The sequence below is a fragment of the Ictidomys tridecemlineatus genome, chromosome 3 (genome assembly GCF_052094955.1).
Source record: "Ictidomys tridecemlineatus isolate mIctTri1 chromosome 3, mIctTri1.hap1, whole genome shotgun sequence".
Classification (NCBI taxonomy): Eukaryota; Metazoa; Chordata; class Mammalia; order Rodentia; family Sciuridae; genus Ictidomys; species Ictidomys tridecemlineatus.
The window spans coordinates 82,108,706-82,125,238 of NC_135479.1; the positions used below are offsets into that span (position 1 = coordinate 82,108,706).

Below are 16,533 nucleotides of genomic sequence, written 5' to 3' on the forward strand. Positions count from 1 at the left end.
ATGTTTAAAACAATTACCTCTGATGGGTCTTCTAATACTAATCAGTGTCATTTTCTAAGATAAATGTTCTCAATATCCCGGCTCCATGAGAGTGGAAATCCTCATTCTGTTTACTGAAAGACCTATTGGCGGCCACCGTCTCTGTGCTAAGGTGATCCTGTGCCTGGGCTTCAGGTCCTGATCCCACAGCAGAACTGCATTAGTCTTGGGTGGGACAAAGACTCCAGTTGTGTCTAGCCCCCATCCTCAATGGGGCCATATGCCTCACCTGTGCGTTAACAGAGTGACCCACATTTATATTAAGACCCCCCTGGAAAAATGGATCATGAAACCTGCCGGGTTTAAACAGTTGCAGAACAGCGAGAGAAAGACATCCTTCCCTTAACTGTCGTGTAATGTTATCTGGGGAAAAAAAAATTTCAGAGTGGCCCTGGAAAGGGGGGAGATCTGCAAACTGCAAACTTAATCTGAAACACTGTCAGCAACTTCTTCTCCCTAATATATTTGCTTTCTGCCTTCAAAAACCAAGCAAGCAGAATGTAACTTTAACAAACACACGTTGTAATAGAACATAATGTAGTCTTCAAGAAAGAAGAAAAAACAGTTTCTCTACATCAAGAGAATCAATAAGAAATTAAGCAAAGTCCAGGTGAGATTTGACAGTGCGAATTTATACTCTGCACGAACTGTACCGTGGGGCTGTCTCTCTCTCTGCTGGTGGCCCTGTCACTGAGCCTGGGAACAGGCATGTCCACCTGCATGAACCACACCCACTCAGGGATTGTGATAGGATGCAGCCTGTTGATGATGTGCTGCAGTCCTTGGGGCCTTGCTGACCCCTGGGGGAGATGTCCCAGTCCCTGAGCACACACGTTCTTACAGTGGGGCCCTAGTGAAGGAGGAGCCTGGAGCAGACGCCAAGGTGGGGAGTCCAGTCCTGCCTGGGGAACGTGAACTGGTAACTGGGAGGTTTTTCCAATCCTGAAAGGCATTCCACGGAGAAGGTGCTCCGTGAGAACACACTTAGAGGTGTGACACACTTGTGGGTTTGGAAAGTCAAATCTGGCTTTCTGGAAGGAAAGTGGAGTAGGGAGAAGTGCTGGGAGATCATAAAGGAATCAAGTGATAGATGGGGTGCTGGGTGTTTTATGGAGGACATGAGACTTTGTCTAGGGCAGTGAATCGGGATGGCCTTTTTGTCCCCAAACTGGCACAAGGATCTGGAAGGAGCTGATTGAGAACTTTGGGCGGCTGTGGAGGAAACCGGCACTTGAGAGGGGCTGGGGACCAGCAGGGTTGTGGGCTAGACTGCAGCTCAGTTGCCTAGTTCTGGCCACGAGGGAGGTCATTTTATAGTCCTGGATATGCAAGATCATCCCATTGGTCCCTCTTCACACTTTGCTTGGTTTTTCTGATGCCCTGGCACAGCTGGAAAAACGGTCTTGCCTCCATCCTCCTGCCTCTATAGGGGCCTTAACCCCTTGTGAGAAGCTGTTGCCGAGTATTTCCCATGCACACATACATAACTGGCTTTTAGCTGCTGACAGACAATTCCAATTTATACATTTAAACTTCACACCATGAACAATAATCAGCACAATATTTAAAGAAATGGGTATGTTCTGGTTACCTTGATCACAATTGCCAAATAGTCAAGGATCCTAACCCACCCACTTACTAAAGTTTGATTTATTTTTTCCTCTCCCTTATTTATTTTAGGTGGACAGAATAGGACTTTAACTTTATTCCTGAGAGTAGACTCAGTTCTTGAGATCAGAGCCCTGAGAGCTTCCAGATAGGGGCAGGATAGCTATTTCCTCCACCTCTTTCCTTATAACACAAGGAAGAAAGAATAACCCAGAAGCTCTTTTTTGACACTTGCCTTTGCAGACCCTTCCCATTGCCTTTTGAAATAATTTTCTAGAAGTTCTTAGGCCATCAAAGTACCACTTCTGTCTAGGTCCTTAGCTCTATACCTCTGCTTTCAGCCATGTGACCATGGGGAATTGCATGATATTTTTTCACCCATAAATTAGAGATGATAGTACCTAGTTGTTGGGAATATTGAGAGACATTATCTAATAAATGTGTTCTTCCAATCCAATCTACATGGCTGCTAAAGATGGGGGTTGTCTTTTTCAATGAGAATCATGGTTGTCTCTCTCTTAGAAAGAAACTCACTTTCCAAATAACGCCCTCCAACATTCTTGCTTTTCAAACGTTTGCTTGAAATTTGCACATAATGAAGCTTAATTGGTTTCACTGTGGATCTCTCTTAGCAATCTCCACAGTGTTTTATAGTTGAGCTCTTTCAAAGAGATTAAGGTTATAAAACAAAAGTTTATGAGAATCTGAGTTTGTTGAGTAACTCTGGCAAGCTTTATATCCATGTGCTTTTCAGGGAGATAAAGGAGACTTACCACAATAGAGAAATCAGTTCCAGAGGTGGGGATTTCCAATGACAGGTGTCATGTCATTGGACCACTATTCCATAGAGGCTGTGGAAGTGAGGAAGAAAGTTCCTTCCATCACTCAGAGCTGAGAACTGCAGGTTTTCCCCATGGATGTCATAAGTCATAGTCACAGTATGAGAGCTATAGTTTAAATGAGGAAATTCTTTCTAGAATGAAATCTGTTATATCTTGGTATGGGAGGCAAAGAACTATGACATCTCATAAAGAGGTGTCTAAGGGGCTGGGATTGTGGCTCAGTGTTAGAGCGCTTGCCTAGCATGGGCGGGGCCTGGGTTCGGTCCTCAGCACCACATAGAAATAAAGGTATTGTGTTGTGTCCATCTACACTTAAAAAAATAAATATTTTTTAAAAAGAGGAATCTAAAATGAAGCAGGGGTTGGATATGTTCATTTCCTGAGTCCAGCAGTGGGACGGGTGAGCTCGTAAGGCCCTCCCAGCCCCAGGATTCTCCTCGGTTCTGCCTTGGTTTGTGGTCTCATTCTCTATTTTCTGTTTTTTGGTTTTTTTTTTGCATGTGTGTGCATATGGACTCCTTGGTACAGTGGGAAGAAGTCAGCGGCTATGATGAAAACCTGAACACCATCCGCACCTACCAGGTGTGCAATGTCTTCGAGCCCAACCAGAACAACTGGCTGCTCACCACCTTCATCAACCGACGGGGGGCCCATCGCATCTACACAGAGATGCGCTTCACTGTGAGAGACTGTAGCAGCCTCCCCAATGTCCCGGGCTCCTGCAAGGAGACCTTCAACTTGTACTACTATGAGACTGACTCTGTCATTGCCACCAAGAAGTCAGCCTTCTGGTCGGAAGCTCCCTACCTCAAAGTAGACACCATTGCTGCAGATGAGAGCTTCTCCCAGGTGGACTTTGGGGGAAGGTTGATGAAGGTCAACACAGAAGTCAGGAGCTTTGGTCCTCTCACTCGGAATGGTTTTTACCTCGCTTTCCAGGATTACGGAGCCTGTATGTCTCTCCTTTCTGTCCGCGTCTTCTTCAAAAAGTGTCCCAGCATTGTTCAAAACTTTGCAGTGTTCCCAGAAACCATGACAGGAGCGGAGAGCACGTCTCTGGTGATTGCTCGGGGCACGTGCATCCCCAATGCAGAGGAAGTGGACGTGCCCATCAAACTCTACTGCAATGGGGATGGGGAATGGATGGTGCCCATTGGGCGCTGCACCTGCAAACCTGGCTATGAGCCCGAGAACAGCGTGGCCTGCAAGGGTAAGCCCTGGGGCCCTGGGAGGCCTGTGTTTCTTTGGGGATGGGCCAAGTTGTAAGATTTCCCTATTCTAACTCTGAATCATCCAGGAACAGGAAGTGACTAATGGCTTATTATAATACTCTGAAGAACCTCAATCTCTAATGCTAAACCTAACAATTTTCCAGTGGTTTCATTGTTTCTAGATTGTCTGTATTCATGCTGGGAGGGAGAGATACAGACAATTCTGAATAGTGGAAAATAATTTAATAATCACTCATTTATATTTAATTGGGGAACACACTCATATTCTCCCTCTCTTTCTCTCTCTCCCTCTCCCTCTCCCACACCCTCCCACTTCCTCCCTCTTGTTCTCTCACCCCCTGCACCAACACATACATTCACACACCCCTCTGCATCTTGCATCCAGCCCCATGCTGTGGGGCATGGAGTATTTGGGTTGTCATGGACAATTCGTTCAAGGGTAATTGAGGAGTGACTGAATTTGGAAAATATTTTAGTTCATTTCGGTCCAGCTCCCACAGCATTGAACTTGGTACTGAACCCATGTAGCTCATTAACTCAAAGCCCTTTGGCTTGGCTGTCTTTCTCCTGGGGCTCAACGCCAGGCCCTGGAAGGAGATGAAGCTATTGGAATGGGAGTAGGAGTGTATCGTGTGTGGCAGTACCTTTTGCTTCTGAATGACACAGTGATGCCAACTTTGTAGTCTGGGAGAGTCAGGATACCCTGTGCTTACACGTGTGCTCCTCAGTTCTAGAGAGCCCATGACCACATGTGGCAAGACATAGGCTGAACTGATGCATGGCTCAGTCTCCCTGGGAGATTGGAAGGGTCTGGAGGCCCCACGGCTTAGGTCTTACTTAAGTCACAGAAGTTTAACATGGGGAAATCCAGGGCTGGGGAAAAGACTTCTTTTCATTATAAAATTTTGCATGTGACCCTCAGAACTTCTGGATGTTTTTAAGAGAAAGGCTTTCTACATCTTAACCCTAATAGGTCACTAGGATTGACCCCAGTCCTTTAGAGTTTGGGGGCTATAAATGGCCCCTTCTTCTTATCGTGAGCCTCCTGACACCTGTCCTCTGTTGTCACCACCACCTTGCCTGAACACCATCGCAGCCAGTGCCCTCTTCCTCCTCTTCACCTTCCTCCTCCAATACCTGTCCGTCAAGTGCCCAGGACCGGGGCTGCTAATGCCCATCAGCACTGCGATCCTATGGACTCAGCTAATTGCCTGGGCTGGGGCCTCACACAGCCTTTCTGAGGCCTGCTGAGAGTGCAGAGCTGTGCCTTTGTGTCTTTATTGGATTTTTGGGTTCTGGTACCCGTGATGGATGGTGTGGAAACAGAGGGGAGAGAGTGCAGGTCCAGTGATGAATCACCGCAGACAGTTTTAAAACCAGCCGGGCCTGGTCCCACAGTGCTCCTCTTTGTCCCTTTTGTTGGGGGTGGGGTGGGGGGGGCACCCTCTTTGGCATTCTTTAGGGTCTGAGTGGGGACCAAGGCACCAGACTGAGTTCTTAAAGGCACAGGTGCAGCCCGGCATGCTTGTGACAGTGCACGGGTGATTTCTCTGGGCTTCAAAAGGCTGCCACCCTGCACTTGCTGGCTGGGGCCCTCTCATTTTTCTCATTATTTCCTGAGCAGAACGGCAGGAACCGGAGCAGGCATTGATTGGTTCTGATTTAATTGGGACTCTGGGAACAAGCGTTCATTTCTTTGGGCTAATTGGAACGTTACTCTTTTGGGGGGGTTCTGCTGTCCATACTGCTTGTCAGTCACCTCCTGTGGCTGTCCTGGGAGGGCCCGTGGGGACAAATATGTAAATCTAAGTTGTTTCCTTCCATTCTTCCCAGCCCCGACTCTCTCCTGGGTTTTGGTGGCTGTGGGTAATCTGGAGCTGGGGTGAACTGGCTTGACTTTGTACCATCTACTTATTGCACACTCGCTGGAGGGTAGAAGGAATGAGGAGCCCAGGGAACTCTCACTTTGCCACTTCAGAGGCATTGACAACATTTTGGTGGCATGTGAGAATAGAGAGTGGCAAGTCAGGTGGCATCATGATTCTGGCCCTGCACCCTGGATGAGCTCAGTGCCCTGGGAGAGGAGAAAAGCCCTGTCAACCTGTCTCAAGAACTTAACCCTGCATTCCCTGAATTCTTGGCTTTTGACTTGGGTACCTGGACCCTGATGACTAAATTAGACCTCTCTGCTCGGTACTCATAGAAGGCTGCTCCAGGGAGATGAAGGGACCCTGGATCAGACAGAGATGGCAATCTTGAGAGGATTCTGCACCCTTTGGTGGGGGTCAGACAGTGCATGTGGAGGGCCTTATGACTGGTCTCTGTGCTGTTTTCCAAAGAAGATTCTCCAACCATTTTGCCGTGCTCATGCTGGGCTGCCGGGTGGCACAGGAGCCCTTCAAAATAGTTCTGGAGTGACCCTCTAGAACCCAATCCTCAGGAGGCCAGGAGTAGGGAGAAAGGTGGATGCCAGAGACCTGCAGGTGAGAACTAGTACATGTCCATCAACTTCTCTCTCCCATTACAGCCTGAGGATTGATGTTCCCTGAACCTGGCTGGATGAAGCCTGGGTCGTTCTGTGATTCGCAGGGTTGTGTCGATCTGATACATTTTCTTCTCTGGGTATTTGCATCTGGGACTTCACACATGTCAAAAATCTACAGAACGAATACTTTTTGTTTCTGGTTATGTGTTATTTGCTGGGAGGACAGACTATCAAAATGGGTAAGGAACCATATTCTCTGGCTTTCACTTTCCATCTGCTAAACCCATGAATCTGTCAAATTCATGGTGACCAGTCGCTGGGTTGTGCAGAAGTACCTGGAGACCAATTAGGCGGCCCAGCCAGCCAAGAGCAATCCTGGCCTGGAGCTGCTCCTGTCGCTGAGAGGGAGGATGTGAGAAGAGGGCTGGGAGGGTGAGCAGAGAAGGGGTGGGAGGGTGAGGAGAGGAGGTCTGGGGGAGATTTGGTGCATTAGCATGTGGTTCACACACTTCCTAGAGGGCTCTGCCACCTAAAGCCTGTTTCTGAGTTGCTCTTTCAGAACCCATCAGGCAGAATCACATGGTCCTGTTGACCCCACCAGCGACTCTGACTTTATCATGTGTCTCTTCTCTTTGTCTCTATGAAATTGTTAATTACTAGGAAATTGGCTCATTTACCTCCAACTTCAAGTACTGTGCGATGGTTTAGCCAGTTAATGAGAAAGCCCAACTTTCTCCTTATCTCTAACCATGTCCCTGCCCTGCAAAGGTTGGTAACCAAATCAATCCTCTGTGTGGGTCCCTGCAGCCTCACTCTTCTGTGCCAGGCAGGCCAAGGGTTGGTGCTCAGCAAGCCTTCTCTGTGCTGTGGAGCTTAATATATTGCAACAGCTGAGGTCGTGCTGTGAAAGGTAGGTGGGGCTGGACTGACAGTGGTTGTAGGGAACCTGCAGGCTCCTTAATGCCTGCTAGAAATTTGGGGCTGCACAGTCCCATCTGGGTATCCTGCAGATCCTCCCTGGAGCAGGGTACGTGTGGAGCTGGATGTGTTTACTCCTGAGTGCTCCCTCAAGGCCTGGCCTTCCCTTCCAGGATACTGTCCCTGGAGCTTCCAGAAAGAGCTTCCTCTTAAATCATGATGGGGACTCAGAAAATGACAATGTGCATAATCTTTCCTGGTACTGTATTTTGCCTCTGTCCCCGTCCCTCTCCTAGTCTGGCTTTGGCTCCACTGCAGAGAACACCCAATGACCCATGGGGTCCAGAGAATAATTTTAACCTGAGTAGAGGCTGGGTACTATGGAAAGACCAGGCAGGGTGACCCCAAGAGTAGGCCAGAATATAGGATTGGTACTGATAGGAAGCTCAAGAGGAGTTTGGGGATAGGAGAAAGAGAGAGCTAAAGGTGGGAGTGGGTGTCCAGGAGTTACAGAGAGGAGCCACTTTCCATGTAGCTGGCCATCACCAGCCTGGTCACTTGTCACCTAAATCCCTACGAGTGCTACTGCTCTCTTCAGGGGCATGATCAGATCTGCAGGACCCTCATTTCTTGCAAGTCAGAGCTGGAGCTTAGAATACATGTCTCATAATTGGGGGTCCATGTGGCTTTTTGGGGGAGGTCACAGGTCAGCTATGACCATTCCAACCCTGGACATTGGCAGGGCCTTCACATTTCCTGCAGAAGAGTCCCTCAGTGCATCTGTTTGTCTTGCTTCCCTGAGGCTCCTGCCCTCCCCACCATCTGCTGCAGCTGTGAGTTCAGGCTGTCCACCCCACCAGCACGGCCTTGGAAAGTGCCTCTCCCCACACCACACTCTCCCCCAGGAGGTCTCCTTTCCTTCCAGGGTTGCTTCTTGGCTCCTCCCTCCTCTTCAAGTTGGGGACTTTTTCCTTGGTAATTTTTCACCTCCATATAAATTCCTTCATGCCTGGAAACCCAAGGGACATTTTGAACCTTTCAACAGTTTCGGTGCCTTTGTCAACTTGAGCAACTGAGATGAGCCACTTTATAAACCTGGGGGAGTTGAGACCAAAAAAAAAAAAAAAAAAAAATCTGCAGGATTCGAAGGTGGAGAAAAATTGTGTCTAATTTAGCTTCTTTTGGCAAAAGAAGTTTCCTGGGCCTATTTCCATCTCCCTAGATGGGTCCAGATGTGGGACCCCCCTGCCTCATTATCCTGAAGAGATAGTGCTAGAAGAGAAGGTGGGGGCCTGTGTGTGTGTGTGTGTGTGTGTGTGTGTGTGTGTGTGTGTGATGTGCATGCACATGCCTGATCAGGCCACCATGCTGCCACAATCAAGGGCACCGAGCAGCCCTACGGCTCTCTCGCTTGGCTGGTGAGTGAGAGAAAGTCCACAGCCCAGACAGCCTCCCCTCAAACCCCAGGGAGGCCAGTTCTGCTCAGGGACAGGGGAGGCCAGGGTCATTAACACTGCAGCCCTGTAAGATTAGCTTCATAATAGGATTTCCCAATAGGTTTCATAATCTAGAAACTCTCAGGGCCTCCTCTGCTCCCTGCAGTGGCCCACCCGGCATCCTCCAGAGAGGAATCAGATGTAATTGGCTGGATGTAATGGGCTGTGACACTGGCATAAGCATATAGCAAATGGTGCTGGAAGGATGCCCCTCTGCAGCATGGACGCCAGCAGGCTGAGCTCTGAAGGTGGCAGAGGATGACAGGGCGGTTAAAGGGTGGGGTAGATCCTCTTATGTTCTGCACTGCACCTTCTGCCTTTGAAAGACCCATATCCCATTGGTGCTGACCAAGCAATTGTGATTCTCCCAGGTCAGTGCTAGAGCTACTGAGAATCATGTGACAATGTTCTATGTGCAAGAGTGGTCCTCGGTGATCAAGATTGTGCCTTAATCTTGGTCATCCATGACATAATGAACGCGTATTACGACGTGGGTATTGGAAACATGACTGGCTCAGGAGTTTGGCAGGGACCCAATTTGCCATTTACTTTCCCATCATCTGCCCATGAAATTCTAAGGAGTCCGTGTTGTGGTTTGGATATGAGGTGTTCTCTGAAAAGCTCATAGCTTAGGCAATGCAGGAATGTTCAGAGGGGAACAGATCGGATTATGAGAGCTGAAACCACATCAGTGGATTAATCCATTGATGGAGTGATGATTGGACTACTGAGTGGTAACTGTAGAAAGGTGGGGCATGCCTGGAGGTGTGGCCTTGGACTATATCTTATCCATGGCTCCTCTCTCTCTTCCCCTCTCTTTCTCTGCTTCCCAGAAGCTGTGATCTGACAGCTTTCCTCCATCACTCCCTTCTGCCAGGATGCTTTGCCTCACTGCAGGCCCACAGTGATGGAGTTAGCCAAAATAAACATTTCTTCCTCTCAGTTATTCTTGACAGATAGTTTGGTCACAGTGAGGAAAAACTGACTAACAATCTGTATGAGGGGTGGAGATCTATTCTGACCTTCTCATTTGACAACAGAGAGGGGCTGGCCTTTCTCCGCACCAGTGTAGAATGCCATAGCTAGTTAATGTCACAGCTGAGATTAGAACTCAGGTCTGGAGAGGCCCACTGTCTGTCTCTGCTTCTGAGACTGAATCTTGTTGAAATCAACCATCCTTAAAAATATCATATGTGTTTTCAGGAATTTTAAAATTCTGTCAGCCGTGCTTTCGTGAATACCCTTTTGTGTCTGTGTTTCCCTTGTTTTTCTTGGGGGTCCCCATGGCTCCCTGGAACCATGAGCTTTGCTTTCATATTCCTTTCCTGTGCATATGCACAGGACTCCATGTTGGTTCTCATCCTCTTCTTAGCCTGTCTGAGATCAGCACATTCTTTCCAGAGAGCTCTGAATGTTAACTGCTCACAAGCCATCTAGGTAGTGCACAGCATATGAAGGGTGACCCCAGCGCAGGCTTTGTGTAATAAAAAAAAGGGCTCAGGAGAGGTAAGTGGGGCCTGGGTGTGTCTCTGATCCATACCGAGGACTCCTGTCATGGGTCGTGGAGGGCTACATTCTAACTCAGTCAGGGCTGTAGCCAGACTTATTACCTTAGTCTGTTTGTGCTGCTAAAAGAGAATATTACTGACTGAGCAATTTATAATGGGTGGAAAATGACTTCTCACAGTTCTGGAGGCTGCAAATCCAAGATCGAGTCTTAGGCAGGTTTAGCTGTACAATGAGGGCTGCATCCTCTGGAGGCGGGGAACACTGCGTCATCCCTTGCCAGAGTAGCAAGTTCTCTGCATACCATGAACCTTCTTTTATCAGGGCCTCCAGGGGCTGGCAGTGTAGCTTAGTGGTAGAGCAAGAACTTAGCATGCATGAGGCCTTGGATTCAATCCCCAACACCCCCCAAATTATAAATTAGATAGACGGGTCTTGATTCCATTTGAAAGGTAAGAGACCTCATGGCCTGATCACCTCTTTAAGGGTCTACCTCTTAATACTGTCCCTTGGTTGCACCTGAACTTCAGAAGATACACATTCAAACCATAGCATTCACCCTATTCTTCTGATCCCATCTCACTGCGGAACTGAGCAATCCTTTATTATGGAACATAAGCATACACGTTGGTACAAACTTGCTCATGTGGAGGGGGAATGACTAATTTTCAGCCTGAAGCACGGAGACAAAAAATCATATTGAATCTAAATTGTACTGAGACTTTGGGATCTGGCTCCAGGGAGCTCTGGTAGTCTGAGATCTGTTTTCTCTGCCTTTGACCATTGTCAACTGTGTTGACAGAGCTCCAATTCCCCTGGGTCTCAGGTCTTCCTTAACACAGAGGGTTGAAGAAGACTAAAAAGAATCAGGCTAGAACTATTGCAAAATGAAGAAGGAATGTCTCTTAAACACTGAAGACCAACAGGGCAAGCCTCAATTTGCTAACAGGGCTTTAACATAGGCATTGAGAGGGGGGTGGGGAACTTGGCCTTTCCCTGGAGAAAGGACTTTGAAATCCCATCTGTACTCTCCTTGCTAAGAGCCTTGAGTGCCTGTTACCTGGTAAGGCAGTTGGATCTCCAACTTTATTTTAAGAGACAGTTAATGATGCAGGTCAGACAGTTCTTTGGGAGATGTGGCTTAGCACAGAAAACCATCCCAGGATCTGCTTGGGTTGGTGAAGAAGGCACTGACTGCGAGGTGCCTCCTGAAATCACAGGACAGAAATTCAGGGCCAAGCCCAACCTTTACTAATGAAAAGAAAGGGCTGGACAAGGACCCAAGCCTTTGGTTTCTGGCTGATCCTTCCTGCAACACATACCCTCCCAGTCAGGATGGGGTCACTGGGTCTTAGGGTATAGTCCTTGGGACATGTTTGGTCATTGTCTTGTAGCCTCAGCAGTTCTGCACTCCTTATTCTTCATTCCACTTGTGCTCCACTCTTGAGGTCAGGTGGGTTGGGTGATCCCCAAGGTCATTTTTTCTTCAAGTGCCTACTGAGCATCTAGGGGCACAGGGCCCTTACACTTTCATCCTCAGATCCAACCATTTTGCTGGCAAGAATTATCTGTGATCTTCATTCACTCTTAGAAAGTTCTTGCAATGTCCAGAGGATGCTGGGGACACCAGTTACTCTGTTGGTCTGGAGAACTGGTGTGTTAGTCAGCTTTGAGTCCCTTTAACTAAAGTACCTGACAAGAACAACTTAGAGGAAGAAAAGTTTATATGGGCTCATGGGTTCAGAGGTTCAGTCCATAGTTGGCCAGCTCCAATTCTCTGGGCCCCAGTGAGGCAGAACCTTAGGGAGGAAGATAGAAGGGTGTGGCAGAGAGAAGCTGCTCAGTTCATGGCAGCCAGGAAGGGGTGGGGAGACATCTCCAGCCTGGGACACCTCCAACCGTGGCCCCCACCTGCCTATAGTTACCACCCAGCCAGTCCACTCAAATTATTAATCCACCAAATGGGTTAATCCACAGATGAGCTTATGGATCTCATAGTCTAATCCTTTCCCCTCCAAACATTCCTGCATTAACACCTTCCTGCAATTACCATATTTTATTATTAAAAATGTTTTGAGCTGGGCGCCATGGCATACTCCTATAATCCCAGTGGCTCATGAGGCTGAGGCAGGAGGATCCCAAGTTCAAAGTCAGCCTCATCAAAAGCAAGGCCCTGAGCAACTGAGTGAGACCCTGTCTCTAAATAAAATACAAAAATGGGGCTGGGGATGTGGGTCAGTGTTTGAGTGCCCCTGAGTTCAGTCCCTGGTACAACCCCCCCAAAATGTTTTAATATAGGATGTATATGAAAAGCAAGTTTCCTTCCACTCTAGTCCTTACCAGAGTGTCACTGTTATAGTTTCTAATATTGTTTTGCCAAGAGCGTCCACGTATTTGCTTTCTCAGAATACAGACACATCCTTATCCCACCTTCACAGGGGCAAATTACAGGGGGTTTGCCCGTGGTTTCCCCAGCCCCCTTACGACTTAATAATGCAACACAACAGTAGTTTAGTTGTGTTATGTATAGCTCTGCCTCACTCTCTCCCAGAATTACTTGATTGCATTCATATTTTTATTTAACTGACCCTTCATTTATATACATTTGGGTTGTCTCCTGTGCTTTCTGAACAATAGTATAGCAAAATCCTTATGCATTCATCATTGAATTTATGTGTGAGTATATCTTTGAGACAAATTCATTCATTAATTTACTCAATGAATATGCATTGAGGACTTTCAATGTGCCAAGCACTTTTCCAAAAGCTAAGAATGCAGCAAACTCTCGGAAATAAAATTGCTGAATCAGACTATATCAATTTTTAATTTTGATAGATACTCCCAAATTGTCATTTCCCCCTCAAAAGTTATTTTCTACCAAGTTCTGCTCCCACCAGTAGTGTGTGAGAGTCTTTATTCTCCACACCTTTGCCAAGACGATAAGATATCAATCACTTTTATCTTTGCCCATTTGATGGGTGAAAAATGGCATCACACATAGTTTCTATTTGCATTTGTCTTGCTGTGAGGGGCTTTGAACATTGCAAAGTTCCATAAATTGCCCTATTCAGGAGCCAAGCCTCCAGCTTGCTGCTTGAATACAGCACAAAGCTGGGCATATTTGCATGCTGTGTAGGCTTTGGTCTGTTAGCTCCTGGCATGGTGTCCTTCACTCTTCTCTGTCCCATCCCTCCTGCCCTGCATCACATCCTGTAGGTGCTGCACACAGCATGATGGAGCACCTCTCTTGCCCATGTCTAGCATCATGACATTTTGAAATATGCCTCACACCTCTTTTGTGGCAGGTGGAACATTTGCAGATGGGACAGGAAAAGTGCAGGGGCTGGATGCTCCAGGACCATGCATGCCATGCTTGTGGTCCAGACTCAGGAAAGCTGACCATGTGTGGTTTGATAGAAAACACACTTCATTTTACTCTCCTTCCCCACCTGCCTCCTGCTGTGCCCCATGCATCTCTCAGCTCTCCCCTTTTGGCCCAGTCCCTTCACATATCCCCCTGCTGTAGAAATCCCAGGTCCTGTTACCTCCAGTGCATATTGTCTGAGTTCCGGGCTGCTGCTGTCTGCTGCCATGGGCATCTCTTTTGGGTTTGGGCCTATCATTTCTGGAGTGGCTCTGTCTCTCTGGAGCCATGGACTCCTTATCTCTCTACTTGCCTCAGTCTCCCTCTCCTCTCCCCTCCCTTCTTTTCTTTTCTATTGTTCCTTCCTCCCTTTCTTCCTCCTTCAGCACATTTCTTTTAAATTAAATATATTCAGATTAAAAAAAGTGAGCCAACTTAAAGAAAAAATAGTAAATTAAAATAATAAATTCAAAGCCTGGCATGTGGACATGGCCAAAAGCAATAAAGATAATATGAAAATGGCTGAGGTTGGGAAAGAATGCTGACTTGCCCTGTTTGCCTGGACTGGGAAAGCTGCTCACGAACTCACTCTCCAGTACCGACCACGATCCATGGCCAGATCCTGGTGGTGGCTATCACTTGAGATGGAGCAAATTCCTCTGGATTGGCTTCCAACTTGTGCTGAAATACTAACCTAGCATGGCTATCCTCTAGAGAGCCCTTACTACGTACGAGCCAGATACTCTGCCAGATTCTCTTTTCTGCATGATTTCCTAAATCCTTAAAATAGTTCAATGAGTTTGCATGATTATCATCCTCACTTTTCAGTTGAAGATACTGAGGCACAGAGAAGCTAAGTAACTTTCCCAAGGTCATACGACCAAGGTCTCCAACTCCCTGTTGGTAACCACTGTTGTCTACGCCTCCCAAGCTGCAGAAGAATCAACACTCACTGAGAGGCAGATTTGTGATTTGTGATGGGAACTGGCTTCAGGGTGTCATTTGGACTAGACACAAGCTTTCGCTAGTGTTCCCAAAGAAAAGCCATCAGGGTTTGATCTACATTTGGAAACTTTGTTTCCTATTGGCTAGGGATGAACTGGGATGTCCCTAGAGTGACCATCTTCACTGCTAAGAGTGGACTAAAGGCTCTGTCGCTGCACCTGTCACCTGCATCATTATGCCCCATTTACATTCTTATTCTTCTCTTCCCCACTCATGGTCATGCCCTCAGCATCCTGACTGCCCACTCTGTGACATCTGTTAAACCAAAATCAAACAGAATGCACAGAAACCAAAGTTTGTGGTCCAGTCTCGGGAAAGCTGGCCATGCCTCAGGTGAGCTGAGGAAGAAGAAAGGCTTTGCATGAGGAAAATGTGTGGAAAACGATCCAGCATCACTGAGTAGAGGGAGCTCCTGATATACCAGGAGGGATGGGGCATTAAGCAAGCACTTGTGGAGGTGACGGTGGCAGGACCAGATGGAGGAAGTTACCAGTGATGGCAGAGGCCTTGTCTGTCTGTTGTCCAATACAGTGACACTTTGTACACAAACACACAGAACAAAACAACAGACCGAGCGCAAGCTCGTACGCTATGAAAACTTTTGCACGAAAAGTTGGTGATAATGTCTCAGTTTGACAGAGGACATAAGGTCAGTGTGACGTGTGTATTTCAAGTGGAAAATGACAATCTGCTCTTTGCACAAGATGGATAGGGCTTCTCATTGAAATTGTATGGAATATGCAAGAACTCTGCCAAATCACGAACTTGGCAAAATTTTGCCTGTTCTGGGAATTAGGCGATTTCAGGGCTTCCATTTGGTTTCTGGGTCTGTCACACACATGTCCACATGGATCTGAATGTGGAGGCCCTTGTGACGTGAGGCTTTGCTTTTCTTGCTGGCTCTGTTTGTCTTTTCCTCTGCATCTTGGGCCAAATTTGTCTCCGCTGTTTTCTTTTCATTTTCTCCATTTATTCTAGTGTCTGTTTTCTCTCTGGATTGATTCAAAGGGAGAGTAAAGAGAAATGCATTTCACTGCTAGAATTTTAATAAATGGATGTCTATTTCCACTCTGTTTTTATTTTTTCTCCAGGATACTGTCTCAATGTGAATTGCAATCTTAAAAAATCGATTCTTCATATAGTAAAATACAAGAAATCCGTGTCTATCACTGAAATCACTTGCAAATATTATACAAGTGATTTTGTCATTAAAAATTATTTCTACATAATCATGTAGTTCGATAATAAGATCATTGATGAAAAAGAATGGGAACTTTTTTTTTTTTTCTTTAACATGTCTTTGTAGACACTTCCCATTTTTCGCCATTCTAATTTATTTTCCTGGAGGATTCCTTGATTCTTTCAGCTTGTTTGACCACATCCTTGATTTCTCTTGGCTTACGAGCATTCTTCAAATTTCCCTTTTCTTCTAACTTCTTTTGTCTTTCAATCCAGCTACCACTTAGGAACCCATAGCCAAAGCTGTTCATTGCTGGGGAGACTGATTGGACTGACCGACAGGTTGACAGTGTGGCTGCCCCCCTGGCCAGAATCTCTGCCTGCCTTCCTAAGAATTCCCTCTGATGAAAAACTAGGTGGTAGTGTCTTTTCTTCGGGGATTGGTCTTTCCACTCCCCTTTCCTCTGTCCTCCGTCAAGACACACTGATGCCCTTTTTATTCCCCTGTGAAGCCTAAAGCAGAGTTACTGTCCAAACAGTTCAGCCCCCCCACCCGTCCACCATTGGGGATTTTCTACAGCCAAGGGTGATGGATTTGCCACCCAGAGACCTGACAGCATCAGTGCATAGGCCACAGACATGGAGTTGGACACTCAGGCACCCACTTCTTCCTGACCTGGGGGACAGAGGAGGCTGTCCCCAGGCATCCCTGGACTCGGCTTCTCTGGGGTCCAGGCCTTTTCAGATCTCACAGCCTCCTTTCCTTCCTGTCACTGTGTGCTGGCCCCTCCTTCTGTGCCACAAAGGAACTCTGTAGACAGACATTGTGTGCTGTTTGCCAACACAGGCGCCCGGGCAC

The 16,533-nt window shown here is 47.1% G+C and overlaps 1 protein-coding gene across 1 annotated transcript in view; it reads left to right on the forward strand.

Moving 5' to 3' along the window:
• Positions 1 to 16,533, forward strand: part of Ephb1 (EPH receptor B1) — a 420,387-nt gene that overhangs the window by 159,863 nt on the left and 243,991 nt on the right. The window contains exon 3 of the mRNA XM_040269826.2: positions 3,018 to 3,699. Coding sequence (XP_040125760.1) covers positions 3,018 to 3,699 — 682 coding nt within the window. The remainder of the gene's footprint in view (positions 1 to 3,017; positions 3,700 to 16,533) is intronic.